This window comes from Lissotriton helveticus, chromosome 4_1, assembly GCF_964261635.1.
Source record: "Lissotriton helveticus chromosome 4_1, aLisHel1.1, whole genome shotgun sequence".
Classification (NCBI taxonomy): Eukaryota; Metazoa; Chordata; class Amphibia; order Caudata; family Salamandridae; genus Lissotriton; species Lissotriton helveticus.
In genome coordinates this window covers 488,518,542-488,545,372 of record NC_136063.1, presented here as the reverse complement: position 1 = coordinate 488,545,372, position 26,831 = coordinate 488,518,542, and the positions used below count along the sequence as shown (strand labels likewise).

The 26,831-nt window shown below is 50.3% G+C and overlaps 1 protein-coding gene across 1 annotated transcript in view; it reads right to left on the bottom strand.

Moving 5' to 3' along the window:
• RMDN1 (regulator of microtubule dynamics 1) overlaps positions 1–26,831 on the bottom strand; it is a 325,882-nt gene that overhangs the window by 10,086 nt on the left and 288,965 nt on the right. The window contains exon 9 of the mRNA XM_078687071.1: positions 16,709–16,842. Coding sequence (XP_078543197.1) covers positions 16,709–16,842 — 134 coding nt within the window. The remainder of the gene's footprint in view (positions 1–16,708; positions 16,843–26,831) is intronic.

Genomic DNA, 26,831 nt, shown 5'->3' with positions numbered 1-26,831 from the left:
TTTCTTGGAATATTTTCCAAATTGTAAAAATTTAACTCGAAAAGGAATACCCAATGATGCTAGGCCAAAGAAGCTTAAGAGATGTAACAAGTTTGCCATGTAGCACAACTCCTGTTTTTCTTGGCATGTATGGCACATCCACCATGAAAAGTGAGAAACATTTAACCAGTTCTACTGGGATCAAGAGTCGCAAGGCAGCTCATTTTTGTCACCATCATTCATATTAGAATGTCGATCAAATCAATGAGTGAGCCGCTGATTTAAAGTAGAAATTAAAAGGCATAGTTGAAACTGGCTTATTTTTGGGGAAACTCTGGCACTTTTGGTTTTGACGTTACTCCTCCCTATTCAAAGTCAGACACACATGCAAACACAAGCACATCCAAATGCTAGAAATTGCACTGGAATGGATGAAAAAACGTTATCATGTGAAGTCAATATGGTCTTTGCATGATCCCAGGTTCAGTCCGTTCTCGTCATAGATAATAGGCCTAGCTACATAAGTGTGATACTGTTTTTATTAGGAGTGTGGGATTACTGGGTCGTAGAAATATTGCAGATCCTCGCAGATTCCAGAGCTTTCCCTCTCAGAAATGGAAGGAAAATGTGTGATTCTATCCAAAGTTTGACATTTGCTGGGCATTCTGAGTTAGAAAGCATAGTAGGATCCACACAAGTCACACCACCCTGGATTCCGCTGGGTGCACGCGTTTCAGAAATCTATGGGTTTAGTAGGTTTTGCGGAGTATTGGCTGACCCTGGGTACCAATATTGCAGCTACCCATATCACCACAATAGGTCAATTTTCAAGGTTGTTGCATTTCATGTTTTTAAGTCCAGCGTGCCACAGGTGATAGGTCCACCCACATAAGTGCATTACTGTTCTCATTGGGAGATGTGTGGGAACACAAAATAATAGTACCTTTGTTTTTATCTGTTGCATTTTTATACATTTTTTTATTTTAAAGGTAAGCCTGTGTGCAATAAAGAGCATATTTTGTAAAATGCCCTCCGAATCACAAGAAACTATAAGTAACCCCAAGTTCAGAGTTGAACAGATAACCACAATTCCTGCACTAAGTATCTTCGTCCCATTTAAAAAATGTTTAGGTTTCTTTCAAATCCATTTTTCATAATATGATTTGCTGCACAGTCAGCCGATAATGACAAATTATTCTATGCTGTTTGCCCTGGGTTCTATGTGTTTTTGGACAATCAACAAACACTGCGAGTGAGCTGGTCCAATTGATAGGATACAGGATTGACAAATGGAGACTAAAGAGAATCAGTGGGGTCAAAATATGTGTTGGACTTGGACCGCAGGGCTGGTTCACCCCTGAACTTTTTGCCTTATGTGTGACCCTGTGTCAGTGATTTTTGGGTCTCTGCGCACTTTCCCTGGGTCCCAGAGTGAAAGTGCGTGCGTGTAGCATGGCTGGCCTGCCCTCCCATAGGAATGCATGGGGAATGTGTGTGTCCCGGGTAGTTCCTGATGCGTGGGGAGTGCAGGCTCGAGTTTAGTATGTATAAACTCGTGAGAGTGAATGCTGCGAGATGGTGTCTGCGGCATGTATGTGTCTAGAAGGGAAGTGCTACTTCTGGACATTGAGATATGTGTGCATGTGCTGTGAGGGTGCTGGAGCGTGATTGGCTGGAGCTGGCTGGCATGCCAGGCTCCAGGAAGTCTAGATGGGTTTGCCCGGTGGTGAGTGGGAGATTAGCATGAGTGATGTGTGGGAGGAGTGTACCTGTGTCCTGGATGGGCTGGGTTTTCCCCACACAATGCTGGCTCCGCCCCCTGTGGTGTGTCTAACGACCCTAGCCTCCCCAGTGAAAGAAATGGGTGGTTGGGCCATCAAGAGTGCTCCAAAGCCAGCTGAAACTGGTTTTCCCCCCACCCTGCACCTTGAAACAAAGGATTTGTTACTATAAGAAGGGGCTGTGTCCCCTTGGAAAATGTTCTGCTTTTGGATCCTGCCAGAGGGGGCTGTTGCTGCTGCTGGGGCCAGGAGGACCGCCACTTGGGGTGTCTCCCTGCCTGGAGACCCAGTGTGCTGGCTCTGGCCCAGCCTTGCCCCCCCCTGCCTGCCTCCAGCCCTTGCTGGAGCCTTGTCCTGTCCTCCAGTGCTGGGGAGCACTGAGGACTCCTTGCCTGCAGCCTGAGAGCGCTGCTCTCTGCCCTTCAGCACTGGGGAGCGCTGGAATCCCTGCATAGCGCTTCGAAGCGCTTTATTTTGGCCCTAGCGCTGTGAGCGCTGTGTTTTCATCCTGTGGCGCTGGAGAGCGCCTACCCTTCGTTCTAGCGCTGCTAGCGCTTTGAGAGCACAGCCGGTGCCACCCGGCGTCTGATCGCCCCGTGTGGCGGTTTTTACGGCGCGGGTGCCACCCCGCTCATTGCCGCTTTGTTTGCCCGTTTTTGTTGATCCACGAGGGAGCCCACTCCTCGGATCACCTGGGAAGCCGACTGCCTGCCTAAGAAGCGAGCCGCCGCGCTGCCCGCGGCGACCCGGAAGTCCCGCCTCCCTATCCCCAGGGCCGCGCTGCCATTGGCGGCCCCAGAGGAAGTCAGGCAGATTGCCACCTGACGAGGCCAGGCGGGAGACTGAGGAAGCAGCCGGCGCGTCATAGCTCGGCCGCGCTGGGATTGGCCCAGGCGGTCGAGCCCCCCCTGCCGCGTCATCGGAGGAGTGGAGAGGAGAGCCCCGGGACGACAGGAAAGGAGCCCCATTGTCCAGGAAGAGTCCTGGACCTTCGAGGCCCCGGAGAGTGAGGGGGAGCCCCGCCCGCGGCCCCTGCAGCGCCGCCCAGAGAGGAGCAGCGCGAGAGGAGCCGTCCTGCACCAGAGCCGGTGAGTGTTGCCAGAAGCAGAGGGAGGGGCGCCGGGACACGTTGTCGGTGTCCGCCCCCCCCCCCCTGCCCCCTCAGCAGCGCGACCTCGCGCCCTTGTGTTCAGAGCCAGAGAGGCTCTTAGGGGGCATTTTTGAGCAATTCGAGTCCCCAAGAGGGGGACTCCAACCCGAGCCAGAGAGGCTCGTGCTACCATTTGTCTTCCGGAGTCCCCAGAGGGGGGACTCCACCGAAGCGCCCCCACGTGTTCGAGGGTCCCCCGTGAGGGGCCCCGACGCCCACATCAGTGTTGAGGAGCCCGGAGAGGCTCCTGGGGGCCATTTTGTTCTTTGAGCCCAGAGAGGCTCTGAGGGTGCCATTCCCTCGTGTAGGAGCCCAGAGAGGCTCCAGCCCTTTTGCGTGACGAGCCTGAGAGAGGCTCCAGCCTGCATTTGCTTTACGAGCCCTGAGAGGCTCTGGGGCCCAGTAGTTCTGGAAAGAAGCGCCTGAGAGAGGCTCAGGGCGCCATTTCTTGTCCAGAAGCCCAGTGAGGCCCCACAGTGCCACAGTGGTGGTTCTTGAGCCCAGAGAGGCTCCAACGTTGCCCTAACTTTCCCTGCACCAGTTGCCCAGCACTTTGTGGGCAACTGCGACGTTTAGGCCCTGACATTGGGACACAGGGACTGTCACAGGTGGTGACTGATCTAAGTTTTGCGCAATGTTATTGCTACACCTCTGAATGTTAATGCATCATGTGTTTTGTCTTTACACCCCTACAGGTAGTGTGACATGTAGGTGGTTGTTTTTCTCCCTAGTACAGGTGGTGCTAGTGAGGTCCTGTTACCAGTGATTACTGGTTGTGTGCTCTATTTTTATATTGTGTGCTACACTGATTTTACTTTCTAAAGTGCTATTTCTGAAAGTATTATTTCTAAAAGTGCTGATACCCCTGACAGTGGTCCAAGTGGCCCTGTCCTGTGCAATATCCCTTGTAAATTCCGCCCGTGCCTGTTGGCACAGTGTAACAAGATGTGTGTTTTATCTGATGTATATTTATTATAATACAAAGGCTATTTTTACATAACCTTGTGTGGAGTTTCCTTTGTGGTGGGCCTTTGGTTGTTGTTGCTGGGGTGCGTGCGCAAATACTTAACTTACATCGCCTCCAAGTTTAGCCTTACTGCTCGCGCCACGTTACCTAGAGGGTGAGTAGGGGTTATCTTGGCGTGTAACTCCCTTGCCCCGACTTGGGTGTGGTGGTCTCTGACTGACTTTGGCGAAAGCCCTGGCCAGCCAGGGATCCCATTTCCAACATTGGCGGCAAGCGGTGGGATAAGGATTTGTGTTTGCGGTGTACCACAGTAGCGGCTGGCCGCACTTCAAAGCTCTACATTGTTAGATAACCACATTTTGGGGATTATTGTTTTTGGTGAAATTCCATTTTTTCTGCTCCTGAAGAGTGTCATTTATAATTGTGTTCAGTGCATTTGTCCCCCGCCCTGCTTCCAGAGTTTGGTACCTGTGTCACTTTTGGTCAGGTTGAGAAGTCAGGGGTGGTAGAAACTGCCTTACCGATCCGAGGGGAGGGTGTGTGTGGATGAATGGTGTGTTTCCCTGGACGCATGAGTGAGTTCTTTTTTTAAGGAGAGTGTGGAAGTTTTGGAATTGTGTACTCCTACTTCAGATTGCTAGATCCCTTGTGTTGCACGTGTCTGTGAACATCCTGTCAAGATGGAATCTCCTTTTAACCTTTGTGGCCTGTTTAAGTACAGTGTGCATGAGTTGGTACGGTTATGTAAGGAGAGAGACATCCCAGTGAGTGAGTCAGACACCCAGTCCAAGCTTAGGGATAACATGATCCTGTGGCAGAAGAGTGACTGGGAGCGTGAGCACAGAGAGAGAGAGAGGGCCCGGGCTGCACACCAGGAGGGTGGTGGGTCTGAGGGGAGCCCTGAAGAGTCTGATGTGGAGAGTGAGTTTGACAGTGGATGGGCGCCAGCAGAGAGTGAGTACCCCCTAGATAGGGAGTCCCTTGCTGGGTCCAGTGTCAGATGTAGCACCCCATCCCTTTCCCTGTCCCCAGAGGTGTGGTTGGATAGGAGAGAAGAGAGGGAGCACCAGCTAGCCATGGAGAAGCTCCGGTTAGAGTATGCCAGAGAGATGGCGCAGCTGGGTGTGAATGAGCGGATTGCAGAGGCTGAGAGGGCCTTGGCCAGGGAGAAGATAGCCCTAGAGTGTAGGTTATCCCCTGACCGCAGTCCTAGTTTTCTGGATTCCCCAGGGAGGGTTGAGTCCAGTGGTGGCAGCTCTTTAGATTCCAGTCTAGAAATTCCCAGTTCCCAGAGTATGGTTCCTGTTTCCCCAGAGGAGGAGAATAGGGTGAGGTTTAGGAACCTTAGGAAACCGTCTCACCAGTCTTGGGTAGACTTTGAGGATGACTGTTGTGGAGCCCTGTGTGATTGGGTACGGGAGCCCACGAAATGTGATTGGAACATATTGTTCGATATGTTTCTCAGAGAGCAGTTGCTCAGGTGTTGTTCACCAGGGTTGCGCCAACACCTGTTGGGGTGTGGATTGTCTGAACCATGTGACCTGGCAGAGGAAGCAGACCGCTGGGAAAGGGCCAGAGGTTCTGTAGAGTCATTAGGGAGTGACTCCGAAAGTAGTGGGTCAGGGATCTTCCAGCCCAGCGTGGTGGAAGAGGCTCAGTGTAGCCCAGCTAGGTCCCAGTATAGTGAGAAGGGTGGAGGGGCTGACTGCCTGGCTCAGTGGAGCAGGAGTCAGTGGGTGGCTGAGAGCCCCCAGAGGCCCGAAGCCCTGTCTCAGAACCTGGGTGGTTTCTTGAGGGAACACCAGGTTGGGGACCTAGGCTGTCCTGTTAGCCCATTTGAGGAGGATCTCCTAGTGAGTAGAGGACCTGGAGCGTCTGTAACCAGAGCTCCTGTGGTTCTAGGGGCTGGCAGTACCGCTCCGGTAGGGAGGGTACAGGAGTCCAGCGTGAGGAGTGATTGGGGGATGAGTTTCCCAGTGGGTGCACCAGTGGACCAGAGACTAGCCAGTTGGGCTAGATCTTCTTGGAGGGACCCGGGTGGCGCCACTTCTGGTCTGGGGGATCGTCACGCACTGTCAGGTGGACAGAGGGCGGGAGATCTGCGCCAGACAGACAGTCACACAACAGATGGGTCATCTGTTAGCCTCAGGGGGATGGTGTTTAAGTCCCCAGAAGTCCTGGAGTGCCAGGCAATTGTTCCACCGAAGGTTTTAGACCAGAGGTTGGAAGGCCAGGTTCAGGATCGGCCTGACCTGAAGGGTAGGACGACTGTAACCAGTGTCCTGACCGGTTCTTCTTCCAGAGGAAATTCTCCAGTTGGGAGAGGGCAGACCTCTGGAAGGGGGTGCAGAGGGTGGGAGAGCCCACCTCTGACCCCGGTGCAACCTGAGGGGTTAAACCCTGGGTTGGAATGGCGTTCTAAGTTTCCCCCTCGCACGGGGAGGAGGAACCCTAAAAGAAGAGGTAAGGGGAGGAGAGCCTTCCCTGAGACTCCTGGTCCGCCTGGGGTTGTAGACCCTAGGCTGGAGAACCAGTGGCAGTCTAGCCCTGTCTTGCAGACAGGAGGAGTGGAGAATGGCTACTATGTGCCAGGGGTTACTACCCCCCACTTCGTGAGTAGGCAGGAACCAGTGGCACCTGGGTGGCCTAGGGCCTGGTCCTGGCCGCGGACAGCTGAGGAGTACCAGTGGGGTAGCCCAGCTGGTCCTTACAGTAGCTTTAGAAGGAACCCTAGGGGTTCACCGTGGCATAGAACAGGAGGGTGTCCCGGCAGTGGCGGGCCTGCGTCCGTGTTCTATCGCCCCAAGCAGGGAAGTCCATCACGGTGGTGATTGTTCTCCCCTGCGTTTTGGCTGGAAGGGGGTTATGTTGGACTTGGCCCGCAGGGCTGGTTCACCCCTGAACTTTTTGCCTTATGTGTGACCCTGTGTCAGTGATTTTTGGGTCTCTGCGCACTTTCCCTGGGTCCCAGAGTGAAAGTGCGTGCGTGTAGCATGGCTGGCCTACCCTCCCATAGGAATGCATGGGAAATGTGTGTGTCCCGGGTAGTTCCTGATGCGTGGGGAGTGCAGGCTCGAGTTTAGTATGTATAAACTCGTGAGAGTGAATGCTGCGAGATGGTGTCTGCGGCATGTATGTGTCTAGAAGGGAAGTGCTACTTCTGGACATTGAGATATGTGTGCATGTGCTGTGAGGGTGCTGGAGCGTGATTGGCTGGAGCTGGCTGGCATGCCAGGCTCCAGGAAGTCTAGATGGGTTTGCCCGGTGGTGAGTGGGAGATTAGCACGAGTGATGTGTGGGAGGAGTGTACCTGTGTCCTGGATGGGCTGGGTTTTCCCCACACAATGCTGGCTCCGCCCCCCTGTGGTGTGTCTAACGACCCTAGCCTCCCCAGTGAAAGAAATGGGTGGTTGGGCCATCAAGAGTGCTCCAAAGCCAGCTGAAACTGGTTTTCCCCCCCACCCTGCACCTTGAAACAAAGGATTTGTTACTATAAGAAGGGGCTGTGTCCCCTTGGAAAATGTTCTGCTTTTGGATCCTGCCAGAGGGGGCTGTTGCTGCTGCTGGGGCCAGGAGGACCGCCACTTGGGGTGTCTCCCTGCCTGGAGACCCAGTGTGCTGGCTCTGGCCCAGCCTTGCCCCCCCCTGCCTGCCTCCAGCCCTTGCTGGAGCCTTGTCCTGTCCTCCAGTGCTGGGGAGCACTGAGGACTCCTTGCCTGCAGCCTGAGAGCGCTGCTCTCTGCCCTTCAGCGCTGGGGAGCGTTGGAATCCCTGCATAGCGCTTCGAAGCGCTTTATTTTGGCCCTAGCGCTGTGAGCGCTGTGTTTTCATCCTGTGGCGCTGGAGAGCGCCTACCCTTCGTTCTAGCGCTGCTAGCGCTTTGAGAGCACAGCCGGTGCCACCCGGCGTCTGATCGCCCCGTGTGGCGGTTTTTACGGCGCGGGTGCCACCCCGCTCATTGCCGCTTTGTTTGCCCGTTTTTGTTGATCCACGAGGGAGCCCACTCCTCGGATCACCTGGGAAGCCGCCTGCCTGCCTAAGAAGCGAGCCGCCGCGCAGCCCGCGGCGACCCGGAAGTCCCGCCTCCCTATCCCCAGGGCCGCGCTGCCATTGGCGGCCCCAGAGGAAGTCAGGCAGATTGCCACCTGACGAGGCCAGGCGGGAGACTGAGGAAGCAGCCGGCGCGTCATAGCTCGGCCGCGCTGGGATTGGCCCAGGCGGTCGAGCCCTCCCTGCCGCGTCATCGGAGGAGTGGAGAGGAGAGCCCCGGGACGACAGGAAAGGAGCCCCATTATCCAGGAAGAGTCCTGGACCTTCGAGGCCCCGGAGAGTGAGGGGGAGCCCCGCCCGTGGCCCCTGCAGCGCCGCCCAGAGAGGAGCAGCGCGAGAGGAGCCGTCCTGCACCAGAGCCGGTGAGTGTTGCCAGAAGCAGAGGGAGGGGCGCCGGGACACGTTGTCGGTGTCCGCCCTCCCCCCCCTCCCCCTCAGCAGCGCGACCTCGCGCCCTTGTGTTCAGAGCCAGAGAGGCTCTTAGGAGGCATTTTTGAGCAATTCGAGTCCCCAAGAGGGGGACTCCAACCCGAGCCAGAGAGGCTCGTGCTACCATTTGTCTTCCGGAGTCCCCAGAGGGGGGACTCCACCGAAGCGCCCCCACGTGTTCGAGGGTCCCCCGTGAGGGGCCCCGACGCCCACATCAGTGTTGAGGAGCCCGGAGAGGCTCCTGGGGGCCATTTTGTTCTTTGAGCCCAGAGAGGCTCTGAGGGTGCCATTCCCTCGTGTAGGAGCCCAGAGAGGCTCCAGCCCTTTTGCGTGACGAGCCTGAGAGAGGCTCCAGCCTGCATTTGCTTTACGAGCCCTGAGAGGCTCTGGGGCCCAGTAGTTCTGGAAAGAAGCGCCTGAGAGAGGCTCAGGGCGCCATTTCTTGTCCAGAAGCCCAGTGAGGCCCCACAGTGCCACAGTGGTGGTTCTTGAGCCCAGAGAGGCTCCAACGTTGCCCTAACTTTCCCTGCACCAGTTGCCCAGCACTTTGTGGGCAACTGCGACGTTTAGGCCCTGACATTGGGACACAGGGACTGTCACAGGTGGTGACTGATCTAAGTTTTGCGCAATGTTATTGCTACACCTCTGAATGTTAATGCATCATGTGTTTTGTCTTTACACCCCTACAGGTAGTGTGACATGTAGGTGGTTGTTTTTCTCCCTAGTACAGGTGGTGCTAGTGAGGTCCTGTTACCAGTGATTACTGGTTGTGTGCTCTATTTTTATATTGTGTGCTACACTGATTTTACTTTCTAAAGTGCTATTTCTGAAAGTATTATTTCTAAAAGTGCTGATACCCCTGACAGTGGTCCAAGTGGCCCTGTCCTGTGCAATATCCCTTGTAAATTCCGCCCGTGCCTGTTGGCACAGTGTAACAAGATGTGTGTTTTATCTGATGTATATTTATTATAATACAAAGGCTATTTTTACATAACCTTGTGTGGAGTTTCCTTTGTGGTGGGCCTTTGGTTGTTGTTGCTGGGGTGCGTGCGCAAATACTTAACTTACATCGCCTCCAAGTTTAGCCTTACTGCTCGCGCCACGTTACCTAGAGGGTGAGTAGGGGTTATCTTGGCGTGTAACTCCCTTGCCCCGACTTGGGTGTGGTGGTCTCTGACTGACTTTGGCGAAAGCCCTGGCCAGCCAGGGATCCCATTTCCAACAATATGGGATTTAGAAAGGAGAGGAAAAGAAGGGAGGAACCTTGAGGGGGGTAAAAAAAATGTTAAGTTACGAACTCACACGGTTAGGTTTGTTCCAGAGAGGGAACAAAGTCCTGGGGGTAGGTGCCTCGTCCTCCCATGGACCCAGAGAGGACCAGGGGAAGGAAGCAAACTCTTTATGGGTTTACCTGGAGACAGCCCCAGAAAACAGGTGAGACAAAAGATTAAAGAAGCTAAACCCTTTAAATAGGTATTTGCTTCTTGAGTTATTTTCCTCTTGCCCAAGTTTACACTAAAAACTCTACAACAGATCTGAAACAAGTGGGCTTCCTGAAAAATAGAGAAGGTGAGGATTTTACAAAAATTGTGCTGTACTCAGGGTTAGTCAGAGACACCATTCTTAAAGTGGAAACTGAGCTAAAATTCCAGGGGGTGAAAATATCCATAGTAATGGATTTAGAACAGCTTGCACCCTTAAGTCGGTGTTTTCTGAAATGCCTTGGAGTCCTCGAGGCAAATCAAGTTAAATTGGGTCTGCAGGAGGATCACATCAGGCATAGACACATAAAGCAAAACAGTGAAGGTAGACTTCAAGTTATTGTTCCCAAGAGGAATGATATAGATATAGGGGAATTCCCTTTGAACAGGGGAATTCCCTTCTGACCACAGAGGTACCAACGGAGAGAGCGGTGCCTCCTTTATCCTGAGCTGTTGCCAGGTGGGGTGAGGCCTTGTCATCCATATTCACGAGATCTGTTGTGAACCTATGGAGAACTCAGGATTGTGAGAATCTTGTCTCACCTTGTATCCTTTGCAGGTTTAAAACCCTATGTTCTATTCACGTTTATAGCAGTAGCTTTATTATTTATAGAGATCCTGATGAAAGCACACGGTTTACATCTTCCGTAGAGTGCTGAAACATGTTGACCATTCCTTTCGAGGACAGCTATTTGTTAAAACTGGTCCTCAACACAGTTTTTAACTATTGATCGTAGCATTCACTAATAAAATAAATAGTATGTCTGCGTATCAATTTTAGTTTTCACTTTACTGGGTTTGCACTGCACTTACATTTCAGATCCCATACACTCCACCACTTAAATACACCACTCATCTTGGTAAATATTACTTTTTGACATCCAAGAGCTCTGACGTCTATGGAGCAAGAATGTCATCCTTCACAAAAGGATACCCAAATGATGAAGCTAATCACCAGGCGTGGTGAGTGATGGGAATCCATTCATATGAATCATATGTCTTGTGTAGGAATCGTGGGTTATGTTGAGTTCTTCCTGTTCTTTCTTTGTCTCCTAGACACTGGGATATAATTTGTATTCAAAGGTTGCTAATGCATCTGGCACCACTCTGCGGTGGCCGAGGGCCCGGGGGGTCAGTGGCGGGTGAACGTCTGCCCTGCTCCAAATGATGACACCACTGTGGCCTAGCCACACGGCACAACGTGGTGCAAGCTTCAGCGGTGGGCTCCAGGCTGTGCTAGCTCAAGCTGTCGCATTTAAATGTATTACGGCTGTCTGCTCGCACTGCGGGTGGCCGGGCCCGCAACCTATAGGTGTTTACGTCACAGTATCCTGGCTGTTGCAATTCCAATTGGGCAACTGATTGTAACTGGCTCGTAATGGGTGTTGGGAGAAACAGAACACGTTATAGACAACATAGGGTCACCACCCGTTTGTAAATTTCACGGACCGTTTGTCATTTTGGTGTCCTTTCCGTTGTCCTTAATTATTCCTTTTACGGATGCCTTTTGTCTGTAATTTAGGGTATTAATTATAGCAAACAATGCTGTTCCCCTGCAAGAAGCCCCAAGAGTTTAAAAGTTCTTGGGGCCAGTTAGCACTTCTTTTCCAAACTCCACAGGATGCAGCAACCCCTCCCGACCTCACACAGGCTGTGGACAGGCCCATTGTCATTCTGATTGAGGCTGATTATCACCTTTAGAATGACAATGGGCCATCTGCGTTTAACATAACATGTGGCAAGTGAGTGCCTTGGAGGCAAGTGACTCCCTTGGAGTCCGTAGATCGCAATGACTGATTAAAGAGAAGCTTTCCCCATTCAGCATACAGTGGGTAACTTGCGGCCTTGTGCACTTTGTTAATGGTGTTCATTCATAGCCCAACGTAAATAAATCACAGTATCCTAAATATCATTATACCACCCACATCCGAGCAAAGCAAATCTTGTTTGCCGCAGTGCTGACAAAATACTTCTGCATGACACTATTGGATCACGTTGCATTTTCAGTTTGTATTTATTTTTTGCTATAATATTAATTATAGCAGGAGCAGCACTAGGCAGGAGCAGTGATCGGGCAAGAGCAGTGACCGGGCAGGATCGGTAATGGGATAGGAGCAGTGACGGGGTAGGAGAAGTGATGTGGCAGGAGCGGTGACCAGGTGTGAGCAGGAGCGGTGACTGGGCAGGAGCAGTGACAGGGCAGGAGCAGTGACTGGGCAGGAGCAGTGACCGGGCAGGAGCAGTGAATGGGCAGGAGCAGTGAACGGGCAGGAGCAGTGAACGGGCAGGAGCAGTGACGGGCAGGAGCAGTGACTGGGCAGGAGCAGTGACTGGGCAGGAGCAGTGAACGGGCAGGAGTAATGGGATAGGAGCAGTGACAGGGCAGGAGCAGTGACGGGGTAGGAGAAGTGATGTGGCAGGAGCGATGACCAGGTGTGAGCAGGAGCGGTGACTGGGCAGGAGCAGTGAACGGGCAGGAGCAGTGAACGGGCAGGAGCAGTGAACGGGCAGGAGCAGTGAACGGGCAGGAGCAGTGACAGGCAGGAGCAGTGACTGGGCAGGAGCAGTGACTGGGCAGGAGCAGTGAACGGGCTGGAGTAGTGACCGGGCTGGATCAGTAATGGGATAGGAGCAGTGACAGGGCAGGAGCAGTGACAGGGTAGGAGAAGTGATGTGGCAGGAGCGATGAACAGGAGCGGTGACTGGGCAGGAGCAGTGAACGGGCAGGAGCAGTGAACGGGCAGGAGCAGGGAACGGGCAGGAGCAGTGAACGGGTAGGAGCAGTGAGCGGGCAGGAGAAGTGACTGAGCAGTGATGGGACAGGAGCAGTCGACGGGCAGGAGCAGTCGACGGACAGGAGCAGTGACCAGGCAGGAGCAGTGACCAGGCAGGAGCAGTGACCAGGCAGGAGCAGTGACGGGAGAGGAGCAGTGATAGGGCAGGAGCAGTGAAAGGGCAGGAGCAGTGATATGGCAGGAGCAGTGATGGGGCAGGAGCAGTGACTGGGCACGAGAAGTGACGGGGCAGGAGAAGTTATGTGGCAAGAGCGGTGTCTGGCATGAGCAGGAGCGGTGACTGGGCAACAGCAGTGATCGGGCAAGAGCAGTGACCAGGCAAGAGCAGTGACCCGGCAGGAGCAGTGACCGGGCAGGAGCAGTGACCGGGCAGGAGCAGTGACCGGGCAGGAGCAGTGACCGGGCAGGAGCAATGACCAGGCAGGAGGAATGACCGGGCAGGAGCGGTCACGGGGCATGAGCAGGAGCAGTGAAAGGGCAGAAGCAGTGAAAGGGCAGGAGCAGTGAAAGGGTACGAGCAGTGACGGCCCGGGAGCAGTGAAGGGATAGGAGCTGTGACAGGGCAGGAGCAGTGACATGGTAGGAGAAGTGATGTGGCAGGAGTGGTGACCGGGTGTGAGCAGGTAATGGGCAGAAGCAGTAACCAGGCAGGAGCAGTAACCAGCAGGAGCAGTAACCACCAGGAGCAGTGAACGGCTAGAAGCAGTGACGGGACAGGAGCAGTAAAAGGGCAGGAGCAGTGAACGGGCAGGTGCAGTGAACGGGCAGGAGCAGTGAACGGGCAGGGGCAGCGAACAGGTGGAAGCAGCGAACAGGTAGAAGCAGTGAACAGGTAGAAGCAGTGAACAGGTAGAAGCAGTGACTGGGCAGGAGCAGTGAATGGACAGAAGTGACTGGGCAGGAGCATTAAATGGACAGGAGCAGTCAACGGCAGGTCAGTGACTGGGCAGGAGCAGTAACCAAGCAGGAGCAGTAACCAGGCAGGAGCAGTAACCAGCAGGAGCAGTAACCAGCAGGAGCAGTAACCAGCAGGAGCAGTAACCAGCAGGAGAAGTGACTGGGCAGGAGAAATGACTGGGCAGGAGAAATGACTGGGCAGGAGTAGTGACTGGGCAGGTGAAGTGACGAGACAGGAGCAGTCGAAGGGCAGGAGCAGTGACCAGGCAGGAGCTGTCAATGGGCTGGTCAGTCACCTGGTAGGAGAAGTGACCGGTCAGGAGAAGTGACAGGACAGGAGCAGTCGACGGGCAAGTCAGTGACCGGGTAGGGGAAGTGACCAGCAGGAGAAGTGACGGGGCACTATGGCATTGCTATCCTCATCATAGTTTGAGGAGGAGAGATGCACCTCTTTTAATTTAAGCAAAGTCAGAGAAAGCACAGATCGCAGAGGCTCTTTTGGACACCCACAAAGCTGATTTCGGGTTCTCCAGTCTGCCCTGCAAACTATTCATGTTTATTGCTTGAATTCAGAGAGGCCCGTGAATGCTTGAGCTGAAGCCCTAAACACACATTAGAGACATAAATGAACAAATGAACCAGTGGAACCTGCCGACCACTATAAATAAGCTGCAAAACACAACCACGGGACATTGCTTTTGTTTCCACACCAGACTGCAGCACATGGGGATCGTTTAATGATTCCTGCCTTTTGTGGGATACTTTAGAGCCGGGTGGGATCAGCGTGAGCAATGACAGTTCGCTAGACCAAGATTTCAGAGAAGTTGAAGACACTGTGCCAGTGTGGGCAGAATGCTGGGGGCCTTGAGCTGCAGTACCTCGGGATGTATAACAGGTGAATGCAAGCAAACATCCAAAGCACCAAGAACTTTAGAAGGGTGCCTGTGATGCTGAACACATATTTTCATCTACTCATTCCTTACTCGTGCTGGCCACATAAGAAAACAAATTTACTGGAGATTGCGAAAGTACAAAGCCTTGCAAGAGAAGCACTCAAAAAGCAGCATATGCTTTAGTACACCAGTGGGATTTTGGAAGAGAACCTTAACCCCTTGGCTGCAGGGCACATTCCCCTGCTGTGCTGGGGGGCGTGCACAGCGCCCCGGTGTTCATGACAAGCTCAGCTCGTCATGAGCCACGGTTCTCGTGTGCTCATGAGGAGTTGAGCTTGTCACGACCACGCCCGTTTAATGGAACGCTCAGCACAGCAGGAGAATTAGCCCCGCGTGTGAGCTTTCCAACTGTCATGACGAGCTGAGCTCTTCATGAGCATGGGAGGGGTTAAGCAAAGCAAGGTTAGTCCACACAGACCCACATTCTTGGTCCACAAGGGGTACAAAGTTTGGCTCCCACCCCAGACTTTCCCAAATATATTACCTGATGCATGAACTATGAAACAGGACCATGAACTGTAAACAAAATATCAGGCTGGACAACCCAGTGCAGTAACCATATAAATAGATTATGATTATATGAAATACCACAAAAATACTTGCACAGTTGACAGTTGCTCAAAGCTGCGCCCATACTGGAAAACCGTGAAGTAAAAGATTGTTTCAACCTAATATAAACTTATTTTGAGTTGTACATATGTTCTTTGTCTTTTCACTTACTTATATGCTATTGCATGACCTCCGCTGATGTGTCTGTAAAATGTATCGTTTGTCCAGAATTTTTGTCCTGAATTTTGACCTCTGTCCTGAATTATTGTCCTGAATTTGGACCCTTTGTCCTGAATTTTACACTCACCATCCTGAATTTGCACTTATGCCAGTTGGTCACCCTAAAACAGGGAACAGCGTTTACAACGCAACTTTTACAACGCAGTACCTTTACCACGCAACTTTTACAACGCAAGTCGTTACAACGACTTGCGCTGGGGGGAGCTCTAGGATAGGGAATAGTTAATTTACTATCCAAAACCTTCCCTACTATCCACGGGGACTGGAGTTGGAATAGTAAATTAAACTATTCATTATCCAGCACCCCCCAACGCAAGTCGTTGTAACGACTTGCGTTGTAAAAGTTGCGTGGTAAAGGCATGCGTTGTAAAAGCATGCGTGGTAATGACATACATCCCCGTAAAACAGCAGAGCCTAAAGCGAGCTGAACAAGCCCCCAAGATTAGCTTGCTGCAAACAACGCGGTCGCACGCTGTCAGCTAAGAGATTTGCTCAGTGTTGTGCTAATTAGCAGCGCTCTAGCCACTTGCTGAGGAGGCACAATATATGCGTGACAATGCATTTCAGTGCTGTGATGCGTATCACCTCACTGAAATGCGTTAGTCTAATGCCTGGTACTTGGCAGGGCTGCAGTCATACCTGGCAACAGACATCTTTCTTTGAATGAACAGCTAATGTGAGAAGATAAAAACACAGTTTACAGGCATCTTTATTACTCATTTACCGAACTCCAGCATTGTTATTTTCGGCTGCTGCATCACCCCGGACCTCTCTCTTTAGTGCCCATGATAACAGTTTCATCCAAACATGAGAAGCATTTGCATATATAAATGTATGGACAAGAACATTATCGTTACATGTATGTATGCATGTATCTATGTATGTATGTATACTTGTTAAGCGCAACTGCCACCCAAAGGGTATCCTGGCGCTGTGACCATAACAATCCATCTGGTGTAATACACTACATTGCTCTTGGAAAGAGGTGGGTTTTAAGATCCTTCTTGAAGGAAGTCAGATCTTGCCTACTCCTCAGGGACAGAGGTAAGGTGTTCCACAATTTGGCGGCCGCAAAGCTGAAGGCACGGCCGCCCATCCTCACTCTGTTAATCTTAGGGACCATCACCAAGACCTCAGGGGTCTAGCGGCTTGGTACCAGGAGAAAAGATTTTGAAGCAGCGTTGGTCCCAGTCCATGCAAAGCCCTGAAGACAAGGCATGAGGCCTTGAAAAGAATCCGCTGCTGGACAGGTAGCCAGTGGAGATCAAAGAGTGCTGCCGATGACGATGCAGAACGTGGGTTAACATTTGTATGAATAATAAAATGTTTCCAATATAGGTATAATGTCCCCTCTGTAGCATGATTGCAAATAAGGGCCACATTAAATTGCTTTCATGTTTTTTTAAGTTTCAACAGAATATTCAAGAGATTTTGTACCTCCTTGTCCTCGTCTGTGCGAGCAGTGACTTGCTTGGCCTTGAGTAACCACGTGATTGCTTTTTCTTTGTTCTTTAACTTCAGAAAGGTCTTTCCTAAAAACAGCAGGTTTTTGCTATAAAAGTCTGGAGAAACTGTGAAAACACGAAAAGAGAGGGAGGTGAACATTGCATGGGCTAGGTCACTTTGCAACAAGCACCCCTTAAATGTTCAATCATTGTACAAAGTATTTAAATCTGTCACATTTACACCACATTTAAGTTTTGAGCAATAATAAGTGGGGACGCTATCTGCTGAGTAGTGTCTGGCGCCGAGATACAGTAGTTGGGAAGACAGACGTGAAAGAAAAGAGAATGTTGCTAGAAGAAACACAGTTCTGTCTGGTCGAATTCACAAGATTAAAGCACATTTCTTCCTAAATGGCCCCATTGCCCTCTGCCGATCTCGTCCTATTCCTTTCAAGTATGAGGAGACAACTGCTACTCCAGTGCCAAAGCAGAAATCCTCCCTTGGGGTACGAACACATAGCCTCATCATCCCAGAACTGGTCTTTTGTTATGGTGCACCAACTGGTGTGTGGAAGACCACGCTTCCCCTTTTAATCATGTTCATATGTGAGAACCGCACGCCACACTCGAGACAGCATGGGCATTGCTACCCAAGTGCCAACAAAGTCACTCTACTGAACCACACTTGTGACCACTCTAGGAAGTGTTTATATCCAACAATAAGACCTCAAACTGCCCTGCAGACTGGACTATCCACACACAATGCCAAACCAAATTGGATTTAACACTTAAGAGACAGTTCGGGATTCTTGATAACAAAGTAATCACAGTAAATCAGACGAGTATAAAAACTAAAAAGTTAATAAGCACCGTACATGACCAGTATCTGCTGAGCAAAAACGTGGGTATTTATTTAATGGTGGAGATCGTCGAATTTACAACATATATAGCGATGCCTCATGGTTTATAAGTACATTGGTGGGCATGATGAGGTAGACAACACAGATCTAACATATGTTTTGTGGGAGCACAAACACAAAAAAGAAAGCACTGCTCCAAAGACACACTTAAATCAGCCTGCAGTGGGAGTCCTGAAAGAGGAATCCCTGTCAAAAGTGAAGATGGGGAGAGCATGACCTGATCAGTCACACACCCGAGGGGATCTCGATTAGCCCTGTTACCTGATGTAAGGACCAATGTGCAGCAAAAAATCAGCTGTGATGTACCGGGGGAGGCTTGATCTGTTATACACTAAGGGCTTCCACTTGCAAAGTCTTGGGGAGCCACTCCTGAGTGTGAGACCTTTCAAAGAGCCATCATTCATTTGGGGCACTCAGTATGGAGGAGGCATCAAGACACATGAAGAGGCATCAAGACACATGAAGAGGTATAGCGCTATGTTTAGAGGAGTGCAGTAACCTTCCTGAATTACTTCCTGACCTGCACTTCTTAACTGCCTGGCATATGAGCCTTTTTCCAGAGAAGCAAGTGGTGGAAAGGGTAGTGAGTGAGGCAGAGCACAAAAATGGACCATCTAACCGCCAACTATGTTTTGGGTGCTAACAGTTTGCGAGAAGAAACAAGTGGGTTAAGAGGAGATAGTACATGCAGGCTCTTCCAGCAGGGAGCATCTTAAGAAATGCCTTAAATAGGAAGGAGGATTACTGAATAATTAATTAATATCAGTCGGGGTGTCACGCTTTAGAAGTGATTTTGCTTTGTGGATAAAGTTTATAGGGCAGTGAAGTTGTCTATCGGCTGTGAGCAACCAAAAAGAGTGTACTAGCATCTCAAATGCAGGATAAGATGGAAACATAGGACTTCTGCTACTTTGATGCGCTATGGACCCCTCTGGTGCATACCATCCATTTTTGCACAACTTCAGAGGGTGTGATCCCCACAGACAGAAACATCAACAGCAACTACTGTTTGAAAGTGGTCGAGTTCCACTGCAGAAGTCTCATTCCTAGGCTACCTAAGAAGCTCTAATAAACAAGCATTTACAATGCAACGGTCTCGCCTTTGCAAAAGTTAGAGCTATTGGCATTGTAAATGACAACATTTTTATTTATGTGTTGGTTTTGAAAACAGATAAATAAATGGCATTGTCATTTACAATGCCAATAGCTTAAACACAAACACACAGACCCACACACACACACACAGACCCACACACACACATACACAGAGCCCCCCACACACAAAGAGCCCCCCCACACACACACAGCCCCCCACACACACAGAGCCACATACACACAGAGCCACACACACACAGTGCCACACACACACAGTGCCACACACACACAGTGCCACACACACACACAGAGCCACACACACAGAGCCACACACACACAGCCACACACACACACAGAGCTACAAACACAAACAAAGAGACACACACACACAGAGCAACACACACACACAGAGCCACACACACACACCGAGCCACACACATACACACAGAGCCACACACACAGAGAGACAGACACACCCACACACACAGAACCACACAGAGCCACACACACACACAAACTGACACTCCAAGCCCACTCAAATAAGGAGCATTGACAATCACCTCCAGTACTAGGGGGCATTAAAATGGCTCTTCCTGCCATTCTGAACAGAAGATGGGGACTATAATGCATACAAATGTAGTAGATAAATGTTGCTAGGCCTATTCGCTCACAAACTCTGCAACAGTGTATTCATATGTACAGCACCACACCATGCTTAGAGCACACCTTCAAAGGTCATCCACCATTTCCCATGTAGGTATAATGCATCCAACACCGTACTTCTGAAACGGTTCCCAGTTGCCAATGCTTGTCTGCCTCGTCAGCAGTTTGGAAGGTTCCACAAAAGTTGAAATACAACACATCACAATGCTTAAAATAGGCTTATACCCCGGAACAAATGGGTGCTTAGTGCGAACTCTCCCCAGCCCTGGCCAGGTCTCTGTGACAGAGGCCCTCTCTCTACCGGTTGCACAATTTTTGTATCACTCCAGGCACCCGAAAGAGAGAGGCAGGGTCCTGGGACACTAAAGCAAGTTAACAATCTCATGGTCTAGTCCCCTCTCTGTGGAGCAGAAGCGGCTTGCATGGAGGGCCTCGCTCTGTCTGGGGGGATGGGGGAGAGAGCTGGATAAACCAACTAGTTAGCATCGTCTGGAACTGTTCACTATACCACATACAACAACATTCAGCCGAGTGACTTCGTTATTGTGTTTAATCTCGGCTCAGTGGCTCTCGGGGTGCTGGGGGAGGGGTGCGAAGACGGGTCGTGTAAAGTAGAGGGTAGTAGAATGAGTAGTAGAGTGGTAGAGCGTGTGTAGTAGAGAGTGTGTAGTAGAGTGTGTGTAGTAGAGTGTGTAGTAGTGGAGTGAGTAGTAGAGAGTGTGTAGTAGATTAGTAGAGAGTGTGTAGTAGAGTGTGTGTAGTAGAGTATGTGTAGTAGAGAGTGTGTAGTGGAGAGTGTGTAGTAGAGTGTGTAGAAGAGAGTGTGTAGTAGAGAGTAGTGAGTGTGTAGTAGAGAGTGTGTAGTAGAGAGTGTGTAGTAGAGAGTGTGTAGTAGAGTGTGTAGTAGAGAGTGTGTAGTATAGAGTGAGTAGTATAGAGTGAGTAGTAGAGAGTGTGTAGTAGAGTATGGAGTGTGTAGTAGTGAGTGTGTAGTAGAGTATGTAGTAGAGTAGTAGAGTGAGTAGTGAGTAGTAGAGTGTGTAGTAGAGAGTATGTAGTAGAGTAGTAGCTTGAGTAGTAGAGAGTGTAGTAGAGAGTGTAGTAGAGAGTGTGTAGTAGAGAGTGTGTAGTAGAGAGTGTGTAGTAGAGAGTGTGTAGTAGAGAGTGTGCAGTAGAGAGTGAGTAGTAGAGAGTGAGTAGTAGAGAGTGAGTAGTAGAGAGTGAGTAGTAGAGAGTGAGTAGTAGAGAGTGAGTCGTAGAGAGTTTGTAGTAGAGTGTGTAGCCGAGAGTAGTAGAGTGAGTAGTAGAGATTGAGTAGCAGAGTAGTAGAGAGTAAGTAGTAGAGAGTAGTGAGTGTGTAGTAGAGAGTGTGTAGTATAGAGTGAGTAGTAGAGAGTGTGTAGTAGGGTAGTGAGTGTGTAGCAGTGAGTGTAGTAGAGTGTGTAGTAGAGAGTGTGTAGTAGAGAGTCATACTCTAAATACGTAGAAATATTCAAAAGGCTTCTAGAACACAGCCCTAGAGCAGAGAGGGGCAAGAGATACTCACATACGAAGCTTGCGTCATTGCCATACACGAGTCCGATGGCACGCTGCAACCTCATTGTCACAAGTTCACGTTTAAAAGCACAAGAGAACAGAGCATCGATACCCCCATAGCTGGTGTGGAAAGGGGGAGGAAGGAAGGTACGTGCATTGATGTACGAGCAGGGAGCCTTGGGAGGAGGTGGAATTAGAACTCCAAGAAGTGAATGACATGGCGCTCGAACAAAATGGCCCCAACCGTGATGCAGCGTGTAGGCTGTCTTGAACTTCACAGCTCATGAAATACTACACCCAGGCAGACACGCGGCTCTGTTCCAGCTGACGGGGAATGCACAGGGCGGTATGATTTTGCTGCCACGTGCTGTTCGCCTTCGACAGAGTGCACCCGTGTGTTAGCATCGCAGACGCAGGGCTAAGGCTACACCGGGCCAAGGAACAGTACATGTTTCCAGCCAGGTATTCTACCAGAGTCGGCCTGTGGGTGTGGTGGGTCTGGGGCAAGTCCCAGACCCACCAGTGGCCATATTTTGCAAAATATAAAGGTGAGGCGAGTTAATGCAAAAAAAAAAAAACATAGGCAAAAACATTTCAAGCGTTTAAAGAAAACTCATATGGCTGGCTACAATCCCCTCTTGGGAAGGGGGGGGTGAATTTTCGTCACACACAGGTCAAGCCCATCATATAGGTACAGTTGGCTCAGTGGTTCATCATTCAAACACCCCAAACATCCCGGGGTTTGGCAGTCGAAGATCAGATTCTTGAAAGCGCCATGAGGCAGGCCGCAGCAGCTCTCTTCCCGCCCGCCTCAGCGAGCGGTGTGACGCGTGCTTCCTAATTTTGTCCACCCTAAGCGTGGAAGGGTATACTCAGATGTGAGTCCCTTGCTCATTGCACCATCAGGATTCAAGCAAGCCGGGCCGAAGACGCCTGAAATGGCAGAAACCGGTCCCCGGAAGCTTGTTTCCTTCCCAGTGTAAGAATTGGCTTTTGTAGTCTGGTCTGCCCTGTTCCCATGATGCACTGGGCCAGGGACAGACTAATTTGCATACAGCCAGGTTCTGAAACTGGGATGGTGCAATGAGCTAAAAAACGGTGTTGGATCTAGCCCTGATCTCTTGACTGGGTGAGAGTACTCTGCTTAATTCAGAGACTCTGTCCATCACCACCCCTTGTTGTAAATAATTTTGTCCACCCTAAGCGTGGAAGGGTATACTCAGATGTGAGTCCCTTGCTCATTGCACCATCAGGATTCAAGCAAGCCGGGCCGAAGACGCCTGAAATGGCAGAAACCGGTCCCCGGAAGCTTGTTTCCTTCCCAGTGTAAGAATTGGCTTTTGTAGTCTGGTCTGCCCTGTTCCCATGATGCACTGGGCCAGGGACAGTCTAATTTGCATACAGCCAGGTTCTGAAACTGGGATGGTGCAATGAGCTAAAAAACGGTGTTGGATCTAGCCCTGATCTCTTGACTGGGTGAGAGTACTCTGCTTAATTCAGAGACTCTGTCCATCACCACCCCTTGTTGTAAATAATTTTGTCCACCCTAAGCGTGGAAGGGTATACTCAGATGTGAGTCCCTTGCTCATTGCACCATCAGGATTCAAGCAAGCCGGGCCGAAGACGCCTGAAATGGCAGAAACCGGTCCCCGGAAGCTTGTTTCCTTCCCAGTGTAAGAATTGGCTTTTGTAGTCTGGTCTGCCCTGTTCCCATGATGCACTGGGCCAGGGACAGACTAATTTGCATACAGCCAGGTTCTGAAACTGGGATGGTGCAATGAGCTAAAAAACGGTGTTGGATCTAGCCCTGATCTCTTGACTGGGTGAGAGTACTCTGCTTAATTCAGAGACTCTGTCCATCACCACCCCTTGTTGTAAATAATTTTGTCCACCCTAAGCGTGGAAGGGTATACTCAGATGTGAGTCCCTTGCTCATTGCACCATCAGGATTCAAGCAAGCCGGGCCGAAGACTCCTGAAATGGCAGAAACCGGTCCCCGGAAGCTTGTTTCCTTCCCAGTGTAAGAATTGGCTTTTGTAGTCTGGTCTGCCCTGTTCCCATGATGCACTGGGCCAGGGACAGTCTAATTTGCATACAGCCAGGTTCTGAAACTGGGATGGTGCAATGAGCTAAAAAACGGTGTTGGATCTAGCCCTGATCTCTTGACTGGGTGAGAGTACTCTGCTTAATTCAGAGACTCTGTCCATCACCACCCCTTGTTGTAAATAATCCTTATGTAAGAGCCAGTGCTGCCCCAGACTCTGGGTGTTGTCTTTGTGCTCCGTGGTCGTTCCTCCACACTCAGCCACTCAGAGCTCCTGGCACCGTGCCAGCGCTCACCCTCGTCAGCTACTCGGTCCATTCACAGAGCATGCTTGGAGCTTACATGAAAGAGGAGGGGTGAAGGAAAGAGGCGGGAGGAGGTGGCGGGCGGGCTGGCGATAGAACTGTTACATCAAGCCATCAGCGCCACAGACAAAAGAGTGGCTTAACCTAAATAAGCCATTTTAACGAGGCAAAAAGCAAGAATGGGCATTAACAGGGACCCGCCAACGCAGACAACCTTGGAGGATGGGGAAAGAGGTCGCGGCATGCCTGGAGACACCAGGGCGATGATCTCTCCCCACCTCCCTCCCATTCCCAATAATCGCACCTAAATGCACCGTCTATTATTCACGATCTAGTGCTTGCTAATTCCCTTGGGCGCGGAGCTCGCTTTGCCCTTCGAAGAGCTATTCCATCGAATACTCACTGGCACAGGCATCCGCGCCTGTCTCCTCGGGCTGACAAGAAAATTAAAGAGGGGGTGACAGGGCGAGAGGACAACAAAAACAGGAAGAATCCGAGGGAAGACAGAACGACGGTGACGGTGAGAGGACGCTATCGGCGGCCCCGCCCTCCACCCCCCCTCCCCTCCAACGGGGACCTGCACAACTCAGTCTCATGACAGGCACTTCCCTGCCAATCACTGTACACTTTACATGAAACAAAAGGGAAAACAGGGAGGGGGATCATTACAAGTAATGTACAACATTTGTCAATAGGTGACAATCACACACGGAGCCAGGGCTCTGCTGTAGAAGCACTGTCTGCTTTCACTTTCTCCCGTCATGAAAGCTTGCTCATCTTTATGGGGCCATGTGTTTGAAGCACATGGCCTCATAAAGATAAGGATCCTTTTGCGATGGGATGAAGTCAAGGAACCCAGGCTGAAAAGGACGGGGCTTGAAGAGAAAGAAGAACGTCACTAGGATTCTTCTTGAATGGCTGCCCACCGTTTAGCATGAACGGTGACGCCAGCCAATGGAAAAGAGGGGCGGGGCTTAACCTTGCTAGTGAAAAATACTCTACCTCATTATATCTCGCCAACTCGACTGCGCATGTGCGCAGTCTTTCACAGGCCAAGACCTAATAATGTTAACACCTATTACACATCTGAGGGATCCCAACCTGATCTCAATTTGATGGGGAAGTCAACCCAAGAAGAGAAAAGTTTCCTGTCATTAATGGAATAGACACAATGTCACTCACAAAGAGGAACTGGTCACCACTCTACAGCCTATTAAATAAGAATTGTGCAAAGAAATAAAAACAGACATAGGAAAGAACATTCAGGCTCAAAAGAATTATTTGTGTTTCAAACCCTTCACCCACAGATCTGCAACTGACTCACTCGGAATGGAATGCTTGATGTTTCAGGATTGGTTGAAAGTTGAGAAGGGATTAATGCTTTATGTAAAACTACTTTTGATTGCCTAGATGACCAAGTATACGCCCCATGTTGAAATGTGAGGACAAGGAAAATCTCTGTTGGTGGAGCCATATCAGAGTGAAATGCTTACAGGAGGGTGTGGAGAGCACAGATCTCAAATTCTTTCTGGTTGGTCTCTTCTCGGCTATCCTAGGGGTTGCTCACAAAGCAGTCCGCCTATTCAGAGTGGACGAGATTGGTAATCATTCCAAACAACAGACAAGAGATGTATTGGCTAACTACTGAAGCTTAAAAGAGACAGAGGAGTTCCACAAGGATGTATGCTTAAGAGACACCAACTCATTCCAAAGTTTAGAGTGCTGTCTATTGCAGAACACTATGAACTCTAGAGATGTCAGCATAGTGGTTTCATAACTGACAAGAGGAGGGCAGACAATATACAATTGCTTTGGACGTTCCCATTCATTATCTCATCTGAACACCAAAACAAACTTGACTAAGGAGGAAACAGCACTCCTGCTGGGTGTCCAACTAAAGTCGAACTCAACAAGCAAGTGCAACACTGCACGCAGTCAGCCACAAAAAAGGTCACTGAGGAGAGCCATCAAAATAAATGGGAGAAGCCAAGAACACAGTGTAGGAGATTTGTCCAGAAAAACAACCAAGAGAGAAGAAGTAGAGATCTGATACACTACAATGGTCACCACAAGTACCCTTGTTCGGTTGTAAAAGATATGCAGGTGATCAAGTGAACACTATCAATGAGATGCTCTCCGGGGCCAATTTTGTCTGCCTTGGCTATTGCAGCTTTTCTCTTTTCATTGAGATGGTACAGTTCTACATTAACTCATATATTCTGGAAAGCTGAGCTGGTGGAGGCAGGGAGGAGAACTTACCTCTCTTACACCCCAACTTCCAATCCGGAGGATGGCTGTCCGGGTCCATTTTCACAGGTGTAGGGATTTTACATATGAACAGCCATCAAGTATAGGAGAAAATCTAATGGTATGGAGATCCTGTGAGTGTTGTCTTGCCCTAAACAAGATGGCAGTGTTTTAGTGCAGCTCCTGCACTAACTTGGTTATATCTCCTTTCATCCTTCCCGAATATCAGTACACCAACACCACCAGAACCAGCCGGAGGTGCGCCTGGGCCCTGCAAGTGTGGTGAGTCCCTTAATTCCCATCAGACAGGCCTCTAAGTAGTGTCAACCACTCAAGACAGGAGTGGGCCATTCCAGCGTTTACAGCGTGAGGGAGGTTGCTCTTGGAACTTGGCCACGCTCTGAGACGCTGAGTGGCAAATGACAGAGGTGGAGCGGGGCTACAATCTACTCCGTTGCGTGCTGGAACCTGCACAAGTTATGCATGTTCACTTGGTGTGAACAGAAAAATTCGCCCCAGATCTGGCGATCATATTCATGGACGACTACGAAAGGCGATACGTGTTCAGTGCCCAGAATCCATTCAGCAACAACATAGATCTATGGGTCAGCTATATAGACGATTTCCTTTTGATTTGGACAGGAACAACACCCAACCTAACATGCTTTCACACTTGGCTGAACGAAAGGAGCCCGGACATCCAATTTACATTGCAATCTAATGATAAACACATTGATTTTTTGGATATCACAATTTTTGAGGAAAACGGTGCACTCCAAACCACTCTCTACAGGAAACCGTCAGAACGGAACTCTTTGCTGCAATACAACAGCCACCACCCAAGGGGATTAAGGGACAACATACCCTTCAGGCAGTTCCTGCGGCTACGCAGGAGCTGCTCAAGGAAGGTGGACTACATGACTGAATTGGAGGAATTAACCAATCCTGCTGGAATGGGGCTACCCAGCCAGACTGATCAAACAAGCACGGAAACGTACATGGTATAGCCCTAGAGAGAATCTGCTGCAACCAAGGGATAGAAGTGACTCCACTTGTGAAAGGATGATTTGCGTGACAACTTTTTCGACCAAAAGTAATGTTATTAAAAAGATTGTAAACAAATACTGGGCCCTCATTTCAGATGATATCGAGCAAAATGCGCTTCCCCTTCATGCATACAGAAGAGCGAAGAACATCAAAGATCAAGTAGTCCACTCCTTCCTTGACCCTCCTGAGCCAACCACCATGCTATCTATGTGGAACCTTCCTCCTATTCTAGGACACCACAGAGGCCATTTTTCAATA